This window comes from Cryphonectria parasitica, assembly GCF_011745365.1.
Source record: "Cryphonectria parasitica EP155 unplaced genomic scaffold M406scaffold_4, whole genome shotgun sequence".
In the NCBI taxonomy this organism is placed as follows: domain Eukaryota; kingdom Fungi; phylum Ascomycota; class Sordariomycetes; order Diaporthales; family Cryphonectriaceae; genus Cryphonectria; species Cryphonectria parasitica.
This window is the reverse complement of record NW_024468912.1, coordinates 2,643,093-2,662,025: the sequence shown is the minus strand read 5'-3', so window position 1 is coordinate 2,662,025 and position 18,933 is coordinate 2,643,093. Positions and strand designations below refer to the sequence as shown.

The window sequence follows — 18,933 nt, the reverse complement described above, 5'->3', positions numbered from 1 at the left end:
ACGCATCGCGCGAGTTTAAGCTGGACGAGGGCAGCCAGAAGATACTGCTGCGGAACGTGAACCATCAGTTTGTTGTGTGGTCCGAGGCCGAGCGGTTCCGGAATAAATTGGCGGACGAGAGGCTCAAGACGCCCGTCATGGGGCCATGGACGTCACCATACAAGGCTGCTGCCGATACCTTGGCAGTCATGGCTCGGGTAGCCGACCGGGAGCATGTCGACTGGAGAGCCGAAGTAGTCCCGCCAAAGGACTAAGGAGATGATCAAAAGTTGAAAACGAGAGGAAGTGGAGGAGGAGGAGGCTATGACAGAGGTTGATTCGGGGCAGAGCACGTATTACATTCTACGAAACGTACAGCAGAAGAAGGGAAAACGAAGACGAAGATGAAGACAAAGCAGAAAATCTCTCTCCAAAAAATATCAAAAGGCAATAATAGGCGTACGCCTGTCTATATGAGGATGTTTGGAGGGTCTGCACAAGAGCGGGGACACGACAGGCTTCACTGAAATACAGATGGCTATGATGATATCCCGACGACGCTTATGGACAGCGCGTGCTTATTTGCATTGTACTGAGAATGTCACCAGTCAATACAATCAATCTTCGAAACACCATGTCAATCTACTCAAGAAGCATGAGGTCTGGACATGTGTGAGACCTGTTGTTCTAAAGGGTTGAAAACAGAAGTACTGTTTGCACCGGTACCGTGTGATTCAAGTACTGTGTGATCACTACTGATTCAGGGCCCCCGGCTGACGTTGGCGTGTTGTACTGTGTTACAGTACGTACAATAGGCTTTGAAGGATGACCTGGGACAGGGGTTGGGGTGCTCCAAGGCTAGGGCCCGCGTATTGCTGGCTCCCAGGGATGTGACGCCCGCCCCTCCTCTCCCCGCATAAGCTACCCGCTCACGCCGCTGAAGCTCCTGCTGTAGGGGGTGCTGCATCCTACCGCGTCCAACCTAAAATTCAAAAGAGGCGACGACACCCTTGAACTTTCCACACGACGACGCCCGAGCTCATTCTGCATGCGTTAATCATCGCCCTCCTCCTCCTCCTCCTCCTCCTCCTCTTCGTCCTCTCGAAAACAACACCACAAGACAAACAGAACAGGGACGGAAAGAAGGGGAAAGACAGCGATAAAATACAGTCGCGCACGTCATGTCCTCCCGCTTCTCGGCCGCGCGCCCCAAACGCGCCGGCGAGTCCTTCGCCCGCGCACATCACGGCGAGCGATCCACGACCACCACCTCTTCCTCCACCGGCCACGACGACGCACAAGACGGGCCCTCCGCACCAAAGAAGGTCAAGTTTGACGTACGAAACCCCTCCGCCCTCGCGCCCGACGCGGAGGACGAGGACGAAGACAACGATGCGGTCCTGGAGGCGGACGTCATTGGCAAGGGCGCCGGTGCTACGAAACGCGGCGCGGTGAATATCGATGGGTACGACAGCGACTCAGACAATGAGACGTTCAAAGATCGTGCTGCGGCCAGGAAGTCGCGTGGGAAAGGCAGTGGTGGTGGTGGTGGTGACGGTAGCCGAGACAACGATCTGGACGTGGCCGACGTTGAGATTGACATCGCGGACCAGCTGGACAATTACGACAAGCGCCTGCGGGATGGTGGGGACGGGCCTGGGGGGGAGGAGGCAGCAGAGGACGAGGACGAGGATATGTTTGCAGCAGAGGACGACCCCGACGAGGAAGATGCGAATGATCCGGCCGGCCCAAAGACCACGTCGCGTGCCGCCGGCCGGAGGGCAAAGGAGGTGCGCTTCCTGGACGCGGACAAGATCGAGGGCCAGGAACAGGCGAGCAGGAGCGGCGGGACGGTGCGGCTGGACGAGGGCAACGCCAGCAGCGACGACGAGGAGGACCTGGAGCTGGCGATACAGGAGGAGGGCGTGGACGAGGAGGTCGGCATGGGCGGCCTGAAGAGGAACGCACCCAAGATCGACGCCTTCAACATGAAGGCGGAGCAGGAAGAGGGCGCCTTTGACGAGGCTGGCAATTTCATACGCAAGGCGGTCGACCCAGATGCCGTGCATGACAAATGGCTAGACGGGGTCAGCAAGAAGGACATGAAGAAGGCGGCCGAGGCACACGAGAGGCGCGAGGCTGAGCTGCGGAGGCAGAGGCGGGAGGAGGACAGCCTGCTGACCGAGGACCTGCTCAAGTCGCTCATCCTGCATCTCGAGCTCGGGGAGACGCCGCTCGAGGCGCTGGCGAGGCTGGGCAGGGGCAGGGCCAAGGAGAAGAAGGTGCCCAAGTGGAAGCTCAAGAAGAAGCAGCAGCAGCATCAGCAGAAGAACGGCGAGGAGGGGGAAGGCATGGACCTGGACCACACAAAGGAGGAACACGAGGATCCAAAGCAGGCAAAGATCAAGGAGGCCATCAACTCCATTACCGAGGCGGCAGATAAGCTCCTCGGCAGGGAATATGCAGATATCTACGAGACCGAGAGGGAGGTCCTTATACGAGACTGGCAGACCGAGGCCGGTGAGCGCTGGATGCAGCCCACGCCCGCTCCAGTCGTCGAAGAACAACAAGAAGATCCTGCAGCAGCCGCATCGACCGGGAGAAAGTGGGAGTACAGATGGATCGACGGAAGGGATGGAGGTGTGGTGCAAGGTCCCTATGATGGTCCGGCGATGAAGGCATGGCAGGATGCTGGCTATTTTGAAGGGGTTGAGTTTAGAGCCGTTGGCGAGGATGGCTGGAGTAAAGCAGCTGACTTTGTCTGAACAAATAGAATCGAAAGAATTCAGAAAAGAAAACAAAAGAAGAAAAAATTATTACACTCCCCCATCGACCCGCCAAAAAACTGCAATTCGTTCTGTGTGAGGGTAATCAGTTCGTTTACGTGCAAGGCTTCGCCATCATGCATATGTTGACCAGTATTTTGTTGATGCAAGCTAGATCGATCCCGTTATTGGGAACACGGATTTTTTTTCTTTCTTCTCTTCTTTTTGGTAGCTCACAAGATGTCTATTTCTACTATTGCTTTGAAGCGTCTCGTGGTTCTTCTTCGCCGCCGCTTTCGACTGGTGGCGGTGTCTTCCTCACGGTCCATCTCCCTCGTCCAAGCCCTCACACCATCATAAAGTTTCAACAAGACCTCTTGTCCCTGGCCCAAATCATTCTTGACCCCTTGCATCGACTGTGTCCCTGTATGCGCAGAGGAGGCAACCGCTACTCTGACCGTGATCAGATCCGGTGTGACGATCCAACTGTCCTGCATCTCGCGCACCAGAGTCTGCTTGAAGCTGTTGATGTGAGGATCCATGTGAGCAGGAGGCGAGTCATCCTTTGCCAGTGCGACTAGTGATCGCACAGCCACGTCGCGGACTGTCGTCTCGGTCCCTCGTAACGCGAGCAAATTCTTGAGAATAGAAGCAGCATTTTTAGCAAAGTGAGTCATCCCATCAATACACCTTTCCAGTCTCTGCGTCGTATCCATCATGGAAGGCAGCAAGAGCCAGCAGATCAAGCTCGGCCGTATGGCGTTGCATAGTCTCACCACCTCGTTCAGAACGTGTATTTGGGCCGGTGACATGCTTGTGCCTTCATCACTTCGCCGAACCTGATCTTGCATCCAGCCCATTACGGCGTCCAGTAGACAAACAACATCGTCAAGACAGCTTTCTGGGATCTCTCTCGGAAGACAGCATCTGTTGAGGACTTGCAGAAGGGCCTGGGAATAGACACGCAGCAGTGGCCATATATCGAGTGCGGAGGAAGACGCTTGGATGATCGCAGGCAGCATGCGACCGATGACGAATGAGAGTATGTTGTCGTCCCTCATTCCACTCTCGATAATCCTGCGCTCTGCATCGAGCTGGCCGTTTGCCAGAGCCGATTTGAAATGGTTGTAGAGGTAGTAGAAGAGCTGTGGGGCCGCCGTCGTCTCCCCTTCCCCCAGTCTGAGGCCGTAAGCAAGAATGCCTGCAGTATGCAGCTGAGGATCCTCTTTGGTGGGCGAGTATTCGGCGCTGAATTGATAGTAGAAAGGGTCGACTGTGCAAATTTCGGCACCGTGTGACTTAATGAGGCCAACAATCTCACGAATGAAACTGACGTAGTCCTGGTGCTCGGTCGAGCCCAACTTGACGGATCTGATATGCGACTTCATCTGCTGCATGACCGATTCCAAGAGCCTCTGGTACCCAGCTCGCAGTGCTTTCCTCTGTGCCATATCCGCTTGACGCAGCTCCCTTCTCATATAAGCGACACCGCAGGCAAAGAGGTCTCGATTCGAGTTGTAATTAGGGGCTGCTCCAGGCTTGATGATTGCTCCCCTGATGTAGCCCACTTCGATCGACTTGAGAATCTCGGCGAGATGATTTTCATACCGCAGTGCATGAAATGGTTTCACTAGGGACGTGATCCAGATGTCGAAGTGACTGCAGCTGATGCTTGAGAAGTTGAAGACGTGGTTCTCGAGAAGGGTAGCCACAAAAAGAGGAATGAATCTCTTCTCTGCTAGGCCGAGCTCGTCAGGGAGGGCTCGGAAGATCCCATACTTGCCGGGAGAGAAAAAGTGTCGTAGCTGGCTCTTGCCGCCGTCAATGAAAAGACTAGTAATTCGACCACACAGAATGATCGCTTTCTCGACGATGGCGGAAGCAGAGCCAAGGTGCGGGGGAATGTCGCACGCTGGCGAGTTGATTGCCCGACAGGCTGCAGCGAAGAAGCCTTGGACGATCTTGTCATCCAGGAACTCAACCGCGTCCTCAAATTCCCGACTGCCGTGTGACGAAACCGAATCGTTTGTTGACTCCCGCAATTTGTACCAGAGGTCCTCCAATTGTTTGACCAAGACATCGATCGTCTCAACACAGGCTCGCACGATGCCCCAGTCCAGGTCTCCATCTTTCACGCTCAGCTTACTGAAGACTTTGTTTAGCTGGTTGACGTTGAACGAAAATGTTGCTGCTGTCAGGGAAGGACAGTGTTTGACGACATCCAGAGATGCCCTAATGCTGAAATGTAGGACGTCCTTCGCCGCGGCCTGATTTGCAGCAACAATGCCATCTAGCATCTGCTGCTCGATACGCCCCCTGTCTTCCTTTGCCATGGACATGAACTGATCCTGAACATCAGCAGCAGCTGTGAGGTATTGGGTGAGAATCTGTTGAAACACATTGTTCTGCCATGACATGAACGGCCTGTAGTCATTGACCGATCCTCCGGACGAAACGACAAATCGTGCGAGTTGCCTCCATGCCCGCAGGTTGATCAGGCAGGCTTCTTTGTGGGAACTGGCGGGTTGAACCAATTTCTCGATCAAATCAACAGGTCGACGATCCTCGGGAGGAGCAGCCCAGAAAAGGGTACAGAGGAGGTCGTGATGATTTCGTAGGGAAGCAAGGTCGTGGGAATGGATCGTCTGCTCCTTCGAGTATTGTCGATTGTGATTGGGTAGGCATCGGGTGATGAGGTTGCGAAGGTCGTTGGAGAGTCCGTTCCGCCTCATATTCTGAATGGCCACGGCCAATATCTTCAGAAATATATGGAAGCAGCGGTCTTCCGGCTCAACTGACAGGCAGGGTCCATCACTGAGCTCTTCCAGAAACCTTGGTGATTTGTAAACCTCCTCATTTCTCAAATGTGACAGATTCTGATGCCCAAAGAAGTCGAAAATTGTACCAACAATACCGACACACTTGTGCCAGCCCCATTGATCGATCAAGTAGTGACAGCGCCCCAGCAAGGCCCGACAGTAATCGTTGAAACTGGGGGATTGCCTTTGATCGCTCTGGTAGCACTCGAATGCTACTTTCAAAAGTTTCTGCGGCACGCTCCAGCCCTCAAGCGGAAGCACAGACCGCATCCCTTTGCTCAGAACGCCAATGTCATCGAATTCGCCAAGAGGGAGGAGCGTGAACATGTCGGACCACAAGCCCTCAAGTTTCTGGGCGTCGGAGGTCGGAAGGACGCTGGCAGTCATGATCGAACCCGTCAAATCCCAGAATCCAGCGCGCGGCATATGAGCTGCGCCGAGAACCTTGATGACAATGACCCAACTAGCTGCAGTGACATTTTCAGTTCTGATTCCGCGTTCTCGAGTGGAAAGACGTTGCAGATCGTGATAGGTCGTGCGGACCTCGGCAAGACCGATCTCTTGGAGTTGCTCGATGATTACTTTGGCAAATTGTTTCAGCAAGTCTTCGGCCTGCAGCACTCCGCTCGAGAGCTCGACTGTACCGTGGCAGAGTCGAAGTACCACCAGGGCGCACATGAGAAATCTCGAATTGATCTGGAGTAATGTGCGGTCCGCGCCTCGTCCGTGTGTTGAAGGTCGTGTCTGCTGGAGGAAGCTGAGGAGCAGCTCCGAGACCCGTTCCGTGAACCATCGTACTTCTACCTCTCCATCTAAGCTGACGGCGTCGAGGATGAAGCCGAGGATGTGTTCTGAACATTTTACAGCTTGATGCCCACCAGAGCGAGTCTCATCCCCCCTTCTCTCCTCTATGTTGGTGATGAGCAAGTCGAAGAGTAGGCCAAGCTCAGATGACACCTTATCGGTCCAGCATCCCCAGTCGAACCGATAATTCGAAAACCCAAAGGATATTGCTGGCCGGGTGGTTCCGACTGCATCGGAAACCCCATAGTCCAAAGCTTTTTTCAGAATGCCTGCTCCGACGATAGTATCACGGTGAAAGAAAGTATCTTGATGTAATGGGAAGATGTCGAAGTGCTGAGTGTATTGTGTTCCGAAAGGTCCTAAGCCGGTGACCTTGCTCTGCCCCTGGTGTAAAGGCTGGGGGGCTTCTGCAGCTGTAGGCTCGTCGAAGAACGGAAGAGGGTCATTCGCATGTTGAAATTGAGGATCTTTCAGGTCCAGCCGCCTTGGGAGAACCAGCTTGCGAGCCCGAGGGGTCTTCGTCTTTCTCCCCTGGTCTCTCTGGACCCTGACCTCGAGCAAGTCAAACGCAGACTTGTTGGTCGCCTCTGAAGGAGGTTCAGCAGACACACATCCCTTGTCAGAAGGAGATCGGCGTAGGTGGAAGGTCCGAGCCAGGACCTCACGCCGGTTCTTGCGAAACAAAAGATCCAGCATTTTCTTCCTGGCAGTGAAGGCGAAGTCACTCTCGTCGTGCAACACATCTGCCTCGAGCTGAGCCGGCCTGAAATGATCATCCCGAGAATGCGACACGGTCTTCTTTGAGTCCACTAATCTGACAGAATGGACTTCAGAACGGGGGGTTGACTCCTCGGCGCTTGCGAAATTGTTATCCGTCTGGACATGTCTCGTCAACTTCTGAGGCTGTATGAAAGACAGACCACTTTGCGACTTTGGCTGCCGCCTGACATTAGCGGACAGCGGCCTGAGAGCCTGCCTAGTGATTGGCAACTTTTGCTGCACTGGAGGACGTGGTGCTTTCGGGGTTGTCTGTGCGATCTTTCCAATCCTCCAAGCCTTCAAGACTGAAAGGGCGTCCACGTTGTCCGTGCGATTTCCAAGATTGATACTTTTGCCTGAGGGTTTGGATCTTCCCATATCGCTTCGCTTACTGGCAGCTCGAGCAGCGACTCTGATAAACTTTGGCGCATCGGGACCAGCAAAGTCGGCGATGCTCAGTGCAGGGGGCGAGATGGCCCTGTCCGCCTGGCCTACTGCTTGGTTGGTGCTGTTATGTTCTGATCGTCTGGCACTGTTAGTCAAAGGACGATCCAGGCGTTGTACAGAATGTGAGATTTTTTGTTGTCGATACCGCTTTCGTTCCTCGCCGTGAAAGAGCTTCTGCCGAGACTTCTTTCTCTTATGAGGAGGTCGGCGCGAGGAAGCGCGCTTCCGTTTCTGCCCAGGCAGCATCCAATCGACGAAGTCCTCCTCCACTACTGAAGCGCCGTCGTCCAGAGGTAGGAGCTCGCTGTGGTCCGGGATTGCGTCCAGGACATCATCCTCTCCGAATCGCTCAGCCCTTGCTTGTGTGTCGTCGTTATCATGGTCGTAATCATCAATGAGCTCATCTAAGAAACATTTGGTAGACGCGCCAGGCTGAGTTGCTCCGGCCTTTCTCACAGCGAGCCCTAGACGCGGCCGATCCGGGGACAGTAACGGACTCTGTCTCTTCAAGTTACTCTTTGTTTTGTCCTTGCGGGATTGCTGATCTAGTCTTAGCCAGGATGCGGGTAGGACTCCTCTGATCCTCTTCATTGTCCTCCGAACCAGTTCAGAATCGCTGTCTGAACTGGAAGCCTCCTGTCGAGGGGTATCTTCTTCCTCCTGCTCGCTCTCCGACACAAAAGCAGTGAGGTCGATGGGTTCGGTTATGGTCTCATGAAGAATTGGAGGAATTGGTTGTCGGCTGGGAGACGAAGGTTGGATGGCAAGGCCTGATGCTGGCGACTGGTGACGAGATGACCTGGTCGGCGAACGATGGTGATCAGTGCGGGATGCTGAAGTCGGTGGAGGAGGGGGAGGGGATGACGGGAGATCCCAAGCATCGGCATGTCTTCGTGAGGGAGACTCTTGTGTGATGATCGCATTGTTGGTCCTCAGTCGCTTTTTGGACGATGGAGGCAGTGATGGCGCCTGTCGCTTGTACGACCTCACGAGGGTGTCCTTTTTCCGCCCAAAAAGCTGGCTGATGTCGGGGAAGTTCTCGTCCTCGCTCATGCTGGTGTTGTTCGTCTGCTGTCCTGGGCTTTGCTCGCTGCTGGCTCTGAGATGCCTCGGAGGTGACGAGGTTTTTGGGGAGGGTGATAGCGCCAGTTCATCCACATCCACATCATCATAGATCTTCCTCTGTTTTCTTTTGTCTTGGTGCCTCTGAGACTCTGCGTCCTGGCCTTCGGATTCCAGCTGACTCTCGTTATATTCAAAATCTTGAGAGTCCTTCTCGTGTCGTCGTCTGGCGGCCGCCTCTTGTTCTTCGATCGTGATGCGAACCGGCTTGACACCATGTGTTTTCATGGAGCGGCTGTACTGTGCATTTTCCAGAAGATACGGGTGTTCTTGAATCGGTTTTCGGGGTCTCAGTGATCGATGTCCTCGGACAGGTGTCCCGGCGAGGACATCAAATCCCGTGGAGAGTGTAGCTGTTGTGATAGATCCATCCGGCCCCTGCTGTCGAGTATCTATATGTGAATACTGAGGCCCTGCGCTCACAGGATGTACGCTTGCAGGTGGCGCAGCCTTTCGGGCAACACTGGCAGAAACGTTGCCCCTCCGACTAAGCGGTGTCTCGACTCTTGCTGCCGTGGGCTCGCCTGCCAGTGGATCTGGGCTATCTCGAGCCGTACAAAATCCTGTTCTAGCATCTCCGACCTCAGAAGGCTGTTCCTCGCCCAATATTTGGGATGCATCATAATGGAGGCGTGCTGAATCGGTAGAGGGTGGTTCGACGGTCGTTCTCTGTGTAGGCTGCGGCTCGAGATGCTTCCACTGAGTGGATGGGGGCGGAGGTGAGGGCGATCCGGGAAAGTCCCAAACTTCATCTCTTTGTGTGTTGGCTTGGGGCGGGTTGGGTGGGTTGGACGATGTTGGCAACGGCTGTGATTCTTCCGAGTCCCACGCCTCGTCGTCCGAGTCTGGGACCACCCCTAGTGCCTTCCAGTTCCCCATGAGAGCTTGAATGCATTGTATACCTCCAAATTATGACATATCTGAGCGGCAATCTCTGGTCTGATTGATCAAGGAACCATTGTATACTGGCCGTGTTTCCGGTGAAGCTGTTGTTGTCTGGGCTGCCCAAGTACCTTACTTAGTACTTACTTGATTGACGCGTCTTGAATGGGAAACGCGTTTAGTTCACAAGAACTAGGGTTAGGGTTTTCTATGAGTCGGGACTATTTCCACGCTGGTGTAAACCCCAAGCAGGCGGGTCGGCCTTCTGGTCTTCCACAGCCCTTCTCCCTTCTAGCCTCCCCAATAGTTTCTAAATCAGCACAAGATGTCTGCGCGGAATTTTGCAGCATTGACCATGGCTGTTGTCGTGGGTGTCGCAAGTGGTATGATGCCCAGGGCTCTCCAATGCATGTAGGTCGCATATGTGATACGAGATGCTGATCTTTGTACAGGTGCATATACTTTCGGACCGCTCCTTAAAGAACAGCAAAAATCGCAAGAGTTTTGGCAACACCCTGGGTACGAGTTCTTTCATCCTATACCCGTATCAATTGGGACCTCAGTATTGACTGACTACTTACTCATTTCCCGTTTAGCCCTACGGGAACAAGCAATGCTTCCCAGGGTGAAGATATGGTAGCCCAGGATCAGAACAGCGGGCAGTCGGCTCGTCCAGAACAGCAAAAGTGAAAGGTCTGCAAAATTGAAGAGACAGAGATACCCTCAATACCGCTCAGTAGCACCTGCATGCACGAACGACCCGAGGGGCACGAAAGAGCAGAGACATTCGGATAGCCCTTCCGCACATGGCCAGGGACGGAATCCTCAACAAGAGATGCCACCCATGGTTGGACCATGTACATCGGAAGCCTTCAGCTAGTGGTTCTCGACGATAGTCTGTCTATATGCAGGTACGAATCTGTCGAACATTGTATCATAATTCATGTCCCAAAGTAGGGGGGACCTCAGTAGCTAGAACACTATTATACAGAGCGGTTCAATGAAATTTATTTGTGAGCGGCCTACAGCATTAAGCGTGCGCGCAGGCAATGTTTCGTCTATTCAAGAGAGTTGAATTTGAAGGGAGATGTAATCAGTTCAGCGGTCTCATGTTTCAATCCAACAGAACAGACCAAAATTGATGCTCGAGGCTTCAGAAAGTGACCGCGGAAATTGATATGACCTTTTCGTCCCGAGTCATTGGGTCACGACGTCAAGTCCTGCTGAGTCATCATTCCCCACCGGGGTCGGCTTGGAGTGGTACGATTCCAAGGACAAAGGAACCTCCCCCAAACCTCGCAAATCTTCGGAAGGCAAAAAGCAGAGAGCAACATTTTGACGGGCTCGAGCTTGTCAAACCGGACCCATCTCCACTCTTCGCCAGCGACTCCCAGACAGCACTTCAACAATCAATCAATTCCAACACTCCTCTCCTATACCCCCTCCCCCCGTCGACTTCTCGATCGCCCCTCTGTAAGCTACAAAAACAAAAAAAAACAAAAAAAAATGATGCGACTTTCGACCTCGGGTGCGGTGCGCGCCGCCCTCACCTCGGCCACCCGTCAGGCCACCACCACCACCCTCATCTCCCGCGCCGCCGCCTCGACTGCCGCCTCCAGCCACGCCATCTCCAACCCGACGCTGGCCAACATCGAGAAGAGGTGGGAGGGCATGCCCTTGCAGGAGCAGGCTGAGCTGTGGATGGCCCTGCGGGACCGCATGAAGGAGGACTGGAACGCCCTGACCCTCCAGGAGAAGAAGGCTGGTGAGTTTTAAACCCCCAGGGAGGGAGAGAAGCTTTACACGAGCTTCAGGAATGCCCGTAGCCCGCCGCGGTAGTGCTGCCGACGACAGACTGGGTTCTGCTCGTCCCATTCCGCAATCTGTCGACTTCAATGGGACCCTTGCCGGTACCTGCCGGGAACGGGCTGCGTCATGATCTCGGGTGTTGAGACCAATTGGCTAACCTGAGGACAAAACCCAACTCCCCTGCAACAGCTTACTGGATTGCTTTCGGCCCTCACGGACCTCGTGCTCTTCCTCCCCCAGATGAGGGCAAGAAGGTGGCCCTCGGCGTCTTCATTGGCGTCTTGGCCAGCCTGGCCATCTTCAGCGCGAGCCGCCTGTTTGCAAAGCCCGCACCACACACCATGAATAAGGAGTGGCAGGAGGCCGCGAACGAGTACCTCAAGGTTCGTGTCATGATCCATCTCATCCCATACACCCCCAACAAATGGACGACGGCAGCTGATATCGGAGACAGGAACAAAAATCCGACCCCTTCACTGGTATCGCCTCTCCCGACTACAAGGGCAAGGGACAGGTCCAATCCCCTCCCTCCAACGCTTAAGCTGCTCTGCAGCAGTAGTCGTCGCGTTCTTGACATACAACGCGCTCTCCCTTTGTTGTTAGAACAGGCAGAAACAAAATCATTTCCTCGTGGGCTAAGTTCCATGTACACAAAATAAAACAAAAAAATGATATCTAGACGAAGCATTGGTCCTGGTTCTGTATGGGGTTCTGGATGGCGGCTCACGAGTGGGCGCGAAGATGTGGTGTACGAGAAATCTTAAAACTTTTCATTCAAGTGAGGCTCTTTGATCATGTGAAAGTATGTTCGGTCTCACTGCCCCAGCTTGCCAGAAGACTCTCAAACGCATCGGTGATGTGATCTGGAAGCGCAGCAGCTCTGCTCCATCCACCAAGCTACATTTAGATCGCGTATAGAGTCGTCTGCACGCGATCAGGACGTATTGCCCCAAGTCTTTTCTCCTGGGCTCAGTAATCATTTGATAAGTTCGAGAACAATAAACAAGACTGCTTTATGCAAATGTGAGCCGTTACGGCCGCGTGTTGTAATAGGAAACTGATGGACTCATTATCATAATGCTCATAAGAACACTGGTGGTGTATCACCACAACTAAGACTTTATTCACCGCTTTGTCCTGCCTCTCGGTACTCCTCAAAGCTGGAGGCGGCCGCGTTGTCGGGCTCCAGAGGTTCATCTTCTTCCCTCATCCGTCTCTCTACCTCCAGCCACCCGTCTCTTCCCCAATATCCAGCCTTCTCCTGGCCCCTCACACAGGCCTCCGTGATGAGAACATGGTGGACGGGGGCTTCGTACATCGGCTCAGCCAAAACCCTTTCCATTTCCATCCTGAGCCCTCTGGCTCCGGTCCCGTTCTTCAGGGCCCGCTCAGCAATGGCGAGAAGTGCCCGCCGGGTGAAGTACAATCTGCTCGGATATGTCTCAAACAGGGCAGTGTACTGCGCGACTAGTCCGTTTCGGGGGACTGTCAGAATCTGGAAGAGCTCATCCTGAGACAATGGTGACAGTGCACAGATGTTGTGCAGCCGGCCGATCAGCTCCGGGATGAATCCATAAGCCTGTAGGTCTTCCGGCGTCGTCAAATCCACTTTTAGAGAGAGCACGGTCTCATTAGCACACGCAAACTGAAAAGGGGAAGAGATGACACGTACTTGGGGTGAATCCGGCTGGTCCGGGCTTGTTGGGTGCGACATGCTGATGAGGCAAGTGAGAATACATATCCACGGGCAGGACGGTCTTATTTCCCTCCTTTGATGACCGGCCCCTGCCTATTTCAGCCTCAAACCCCATCGACGGCTTCGATACCCTCGCCAAGATATGCTTGTCGAGCCCGACAAATGCTCCACAGAAGACAAACAGGATGTTTTTGGTGTCGATGGTATATTGGTCCGTTCTGCCGGCCACGGGGGGCGAGGGCGGTGCCAGGCCCGAGTTTCCAGAGCCATAGTTGCTCGTTATCGGGGCGGCTGACCGGGAAGACCTGTTGTCTTTAACATTGATAGTGACCTTTGTACCCTCCACGAGTTTCAAAAGCGCCTGTTGTACACCTTCTCCGCCGACATCTCGGCCGTTTGTAGTTTCTCTCCTTGCGATCTTGTCGAATTCGTCGAGCACTACGATGCCGTGTTCCGTCGCCCTTGTGTCGTAGCTTGCTTCGATGAGGAGTCTTTCGATACAGCTCTCGACATCCTGGCCTATATATCCGGCTTGTGTGAAGGAGTTGCAGTCGCAGATCGTGAAGGGAACGTTCAGCTTCTTGCTCAGGGTCCTAGTCGCAGTCAACCTCCGGGCACGTGAGGGCAAAGACAATGACAGCAACAGAATATAACGAACTCTAGTATATAAGTCTTGCCAACTCCCGTCGGTCCTATCAACAACAAGTTGGACTTGTCTAGTGTCGTATGGTGAGGTACATCTGGGTCGTCTGGAATATAGAAATCGGCAGCAAGGTCTATATGTTGTTGGCTCTGCTGTATGGTCTCGTGGTGGCCTGGGAACTCATCTAGACAGGGGGCGCAGGGCATTTCATCAGCACATGGGCAGGCAACCTTGGAAGGGTCTGGCCTTCGCGGTGACTACCTACCCTCGACGGGATGCGGTTCACGATGTGATTCGTGGTAGCGGTCTCTGTCGCGCGCCCACTTCTGCCGTGATACCCTCTCCAGAGCCCTGATCTCCAAGTCCTGGTCATGCTTCCTCCTCCGCAGACCCTGGTAATGGTTGAATATGGTGGAGCATATCGTCTTCTTGGCCCTGTCCTGGCCGACAACATACTCATCGACACGCGCCTTCAGGTCGCGGGGATAGAACTGTGGAACGCCGAAAGTTGGCCTCGTAAACATGGGCCCTCTGCCGGTGTCCTCGCTGGGGTCATAACTGCTGCTGAAACCGCCGTTGAAGTTGTGTGGTCTTCTGGAGATTAGGGCGGTGGCAGAGGCAGAGAAGGTACGGTCTCTAGTAGTCCCGGCCTTCAAGGGGCGCGAGAGCCTCCGGTGGGTCTGGGATATGGACAAGAGGTGTAGCCGCGGCCACAAGGCCGCCGACGGGTTCATAATGAGGACGCTGGCATGCTACCTGGTCTGCGCGGTCTATCGCAGCAGCAACTGTAGGCTTGGGAAAGAGAGTACTGGCCTGCTACTTGTGGAGCAGGTGGGGTTGCCGCCTGGACGGTACACACAGTAGTAGCGATGATGGATGGTGGACTGCAGTCTATGGCTGCTGATGATGGTGGTTGGTGAGCCGGAATGGTGGTGTTCACGGGCCAAGTACGAGCAGCCGTGAATCGGCCGTCGGGAGTCGTCATAGCGGGGTTCTCCTTGCCAATGCAGCTAAGCCGGCCACGGATTCCCCATCCCCAAAGTTTACCCCAGGTCTAATAGCCCCTCGAGGACAGGGGTCTTGGGGGTTGTTTTCTAGCATAGTGTATAGTAGGTGGGTGGGGTGATTCTTACAGTGTCGTGTCTTAATTTCTGAAGAGAAACATTGCAAACAAGGTGACAGGAAAGCCTTCTCTTCTTTCAGAGGCTCTTAAGATCTGTATTATTATGGGCCCATTATAGGAAAATTTGGATGCTATCTGCGGCTGCGAGGGCGGGAGGAGCGGCTAGCCTTGGAATTATGCCCTGTGTCACTTTTTTTGTGCCAGGCTTGGTTTCATTTTACTCTGGTAGGTATCCTGTTCGCCCCCTGTCAGGTCTGTTGGGTTTTTTGCCTCAGTGGATTTGCGGCCTGATGGTGTGCAGATACCATGCCTGAGGTACCATGTACAGGCTGCCATATCCTATGTATAGTCTTGTTGAGGTGCAGGGTAGGAGCAGAAGCTGCAGGAATGACTGGCATTGGGCTTCTCTGGGCTCTTGCACCTTGTCATGGTGGTTCTTGGTGGTGTTTTTTGCGGGGGTTTCTTCTTTCTTTTTTACCTTTTCTTTCCGTTTTTCTCGTTGAATTCGTCGCTGCCGCTGCCACCCGACGTCATCCCTAGCGTTGATTCGGCCAAGAGCTACACAGGACTACGGTAGTACCCCATCCGTATCTGCTGTATCTCCAGCACCTGTCAGGGGCCTGTCCTTCCCCTCTTGAGCATCATATACCACAACGAATCAGGCACACCAGAGCTCTGCAGATACATAACACACAGCATTTCTGTATTTAAGTCAGGAACAGCCCACCCTGGTCTGTCTGAACTCCCAACTATCCTCTGTTGTTCCTTCTTTATTCTTTCAGCTACCGTCATCTTTCAAATCGCCAGGAGCCTTACCTGAACGAACATCTGGAGCTCGTCTTTCCTGGCCCGCGGACAACCCAAGCTTGCATATACCATTGTACACACCCTTGCCACCGTCCCCTGCAGCTCGATTTTTCCGAATAGACCATCTCCTCATATTGCCATTCTGGGCACCAGGCAATATGGCTGAAGTTGCTGAACAATCGTCCAACACTCTGGTCACCAACGGTGGTGGTCAGAGCGCCTCCCACGATATTCCCGCGGATGGCACTGGTGAGTATTAATTTTGGCTTGATCCTCATGGGAGCTTGCTTGGCTGACACAAGCTCTCAGGTGTACTCTCAATCGACCCATGGCTGTCTCCATTCCAAGACGCCCTCAAGAGGCGCTTCTCCAAAGCCAAGGAGTGGATCAAGACAATTGATGAGACCGAAGGCGGTCTGGCTCAATTCACAAAGGCACGTAGCTCTTCTTCTACCTCGAGTCCATGGCCTCGCTAACAGCGTTTGTCTAGGGTGCCGACACGTTCGGCCTGCACGTGGACAAGAACAATAATGTCGTCTACCGGGAGTGGGCGCCCAATGCCCAACAGGCTTTCCTGATTGGAGACTTCAGTGAGAGACATCAGCCCAATCGTCTATTTTGACAGTGTACAATGCTGACCGAGCGCAGATGGTTGGAACCGGGATTCTCACTCGATGAAGAAGAATGAGTATGGAGTGTTCGAGATCGTTGTTCCTCCCAACGAGCACGGCCAGGTCGCTATACCTCACAATTCTAAGATCAAGGTGTGTGATCCGTCCCCCCTTCGCTCTCGTTACACTGCCAAGCGCTGACATGGCCTCCGGAAAGATCTCGCTGGTCCTCCCAAGTGGAGAGAGGATCGACCGTCTCCCCGCCTGGATCAAGTACGTCACCCAGGATCTGTCTGTATCGCCTGCATACGACGCCAGGTTCTGGAATCCCCCTTCTGAGGAGAAATATGTCTTCAAGCACTCTCGGCCCAAGAAGCCTGAGAGTGTCCGTGTATATGAGGCACACGTCGGCATCTCATCCCCGGAACTCCGGGTAGCGACGTATAAGGAGTTTACCAAGAACATGCTCCCTCGTATCAAGGGACTTGGTTACAACGTCATCCAGCTCATGGCCGTCATGGAACATGCGTACTATGCCAGCTTTGGGTACCAGGTCAACAATTTCTTCGCCGCGAGCAGCCGGTACGGCCCTCCCGAGGACCTCAAGGAGCTCATCGACACAGCGCACAGCTTGGGCCTGGTTGTTCTTCTGGACGTCGTCCACAGTCACGCTTCCAAGAACGTTCTCGACGGGCTGAACGAGTTCGACGGTACAGACCATCAGTACTTCCACTCGGGAGGCAGGGGCCGTCACGACCAGTGGGACAGTCGGCTTTTCAATTACGGTCACCACGAAGTCATGCGGTTTCTCCTGAGCAATCTCAGGTTCTGGATGGATGAGTATCAGTTTGACGGTTTCCGGTTTGATGGCGTGACAAGCATGCTATACCTCCACCACGGGATGGGAACGTAGGTCATCACCTTTGCCCCCCCCCCCTCCCCCGCCAGCCCACCTCGGCTCAGTACTGACCTTCCGCTAGTGGTTTCTCTGGTGGCTACCACGAATATTTCGGCGCCGACGTGGATGAGGAAGCTGTAGTGTATCTCATGCTGGCCAATGAGATGCTTCACGAGCTATACCCAGAATGCATTACAGTCGCGGAGGACGTGTCTGGTATGCCAGCACTCGGCCTGCCGCTGTCTTTAGGAGGTGTCGGTTTTGACTACCGCCTTGCCATGGCCATTCCAGACATGTGGATCAAGATCCTCAAAGAACAGAAAGATGAGGAGTGGGACATGGCCAACATCTGTTGGACCTTGACCAACAGACGCCACGGGGAGAAGGCGATAGCCTACTGTGAAAGTCACGATCAGGCGTGAGTCCTCTCTGCCTCTCTCTTTCCTCTCTATTCACATGATGTAAGAGCACTGACTAACGTCGAAATCATCAGCCTGGTGGGAGACAAGACTTTAATCTTCCACCTCTGCGATGCAGAGATGTATACTAACATGTCAACCCTCACTCCAATGACCCCCGTCATTGCACGTGGCATGGCACTACACAAAATGATCCGTCTGCTCACGCATGCGCTCGGCGGCGAAGGGTATCTCAATTTTGAGGGCAACGAGTTCGGCCATCCAGAATGGCTCGATTTCCCCCGCGAGGGCAACAGCAACTCTTTCTGGTACGCGAGGCGGCAGCTGAACCTGACTGACGACCATCTGCTCCGCTACCAGTTCCTCGACCACTTCGACAGGCTCATGAACCTTTGCGAGGAGAAGTATGGCTGGCTGCATAGCCCGCAGGCGTACATATCACTCAAACATGAGGGAGACAAGGTCATCGTCTTCGAGCGAGCTGGTCTGGTCTTCATCTTCAACTTCCACCCGACCAACAGCTACACGGACTACCGCATTGGCGTCGAGGTGCCAGGCACGTACAAGATCGTTCTCAATACCGATTCCAAGGAGGTTGGTGGGTTCAACTCGATCGACGAGGACACGCGTTTCTTGTAAGTCAACAAACAGCTAGTGATTCTATGGTGCTCAGGTCGGACAGGAGCTGATGTGAATTCCTTGTTTCTTTTATTTCAGTACAACACCCATGGAGTGGAACAATCGCAAGAACTGGACGCATGTCTATATTCCTGCCCGGTCTGCTATTGTAAGTTATCAAATGACCCGCGCTATTTTTCATGTACTGCTGAGGCTGACGATTGTGATCAGGTTCTTGGCATCGACTCATCAGATACTCGGGCCCAATAGCCGTCGTAGGTACGCCGGACAACTACATCCCAGCCTTGAGCTCGGAAGGAGAAAGGGGGAGGGGGTTTGTTGGAGGGGGTTTGTCTCTTATTCTCTGTCTTCAGGAGGCTCAAAAAGGATATAAGGGCGCGGAGAAGCTGCGAGTCAAAACGTATGTCGGAGGAAAACTGGTTGTGGTTGTTTGCACTGCTAGATTGCGACCAAATCAGTGATAGATGAATTTGCCACTTAAATGAGATCGCTTTTCTCCAGCGAATAGAAAAGACGGCAGACCATGATCCGTCTGACGCTGTACAAAGTTTCACTTGATGCTTCTGTTTTTCTATAAAACTTGTTCCCGAAAAGTCCAAATAAAATGCACCATCAACGCAACGATTGTTATATAAATAAGCACAAAATGGAAATTGCAAAACAGTATGTCAATGTTAAGGTTGCTCTCTGGTAGACGGTGAATTCAGTGTG

The 18,933-nt window shown here is 53.6% G+C and overlaps 6 protein-coding genes across 6 annotated transcripts; 4 read left to right on the top strand and 2 right to left on the bottom strand.

Moving 5' to 3' along the window:
* Positions 1–1,160: 1,160 nt before the first annotated feature.
* On the top strand, positions 1,161–2,744 carry M406DRAFT_36875 (uncharacterized protein; the record flags this gene model as incomplete). Its single annotated transcript, XM_040924010.1, has 2 exons — positions 1,161–1,482; positions 1,546–2,744. The coding sequence occupies 2 exons, from the start codon at positions 1,161–1,163 to the stop codon at positions 2,742–2,744; spliced, it is 1,521 nt and encodes a 506-aa protein (XP_040776910.1).
* Positions 2,745–2,977: 233 nt separating this feature from the next.
* Positions 2,978–9,034, bottom strand: M406DRAFT_255190 (uncharacterized protein; the record flags this gene model as incomplete). The annotated part of the gene is made up of 2 exons (XM_040917016.1): positions 2,978–8,240; positions 8,358–9,034. Coding segments are annotated over 2 exons (5,940 nt in total), but the record flags the coding sequence as incomplete, so codon positions are not given.
* An 868-nt stretch (positions 9,035–9,902) lies between these two features.
* M406DRAFT_322183 (uncharacterized protein) lies at positions 9,903–10,576 on the top strand. The gene is made up of 3 exons (XM_040919608.1): positions 9,903–9,959; positions 10,029–10,096; positions 10,174–10,576. Exons 1-3 carry the CDS (start codon positions 9,933–9,935, stop codon positions 10,265–10,267), a joined length of 189 nt encoding a protein of 62 aa, XP_040776908.1. The 5' UTR covers positions 9,903–9,932; the 3' UTR covers positions 10,268–10,576.
* Positions 10,577–10,938: 362 nt separating this feature from the next.
* On the top strand, positions 10,939–12,162 carry M406DRAFT_356146 (COX4-domain-containing protein). Its single transcript, XM_040923369.1, has 3 exons — positions 10,939–11,342; positions 11,576–11,769; positions 11,841–12,162. The coding sequence occupies exons 1-3, from the start codon at positions 11,084–11,086 to the stop codon at positions 11,925–11,927; spliced, it is 540 nt and encodes a 179-aa protein (XP_040776907.1). The 5' UTR covers positions 10,939–11,083; the 3' UTR covers positions 11,928–12,162.
* Positions 12,163–12,506: 344 nt separating this feature from the next.
* On the bottom strand, positions 12,507–14,459 carry M406DRAFT_37337 (uncharacterized protein; the record flags this gene model as incomplete). The annotated part of the gene is given in 4 exon segments (XM_040924024.1): positions 12,507–12,994; positions 13,059–13,675; positions 13,741–13,971; positions 13,987–14,459. 4 exon segments carry the CDS (start codon positions 14,457–14,459, stop codon positions 12,507–12,509), a joined length of 1,809 nt encoding a protein of 602 aa, XP_040776906.1.
* Positions 14,460–15,504: 1,045 nt separating this feature from the next.
* GBE1 (response to light stimulus) lies at positions 15,505–18,766 on the top strand. Its single transcript, XM_040915176.1, has 9 exons — positions 15,505–15,904; positions 15,965–16,089; positions 16,146–16,245; positions 16,304–16,419; positions 16,484–17,175; positions 17,247–17,582; positions 17,658–18,218; positions 18,301–18,370; positions 18,433–18,766. The coding sequence occupies exons 1-9, from the start codon at positions 15,814–15,816 to the stop codon at positions 18,469–18,471; spliced, it is 2,130 nt and encodes a 709-aa protein (XP_040776905.1). The 5' UTR covers positions 15,505–15,813; the 3' UTR covers positions 18,472–18,766.
* The last annotated feature ends 167 nt before the right edge of the window (positions 18,767–18,933 follow it).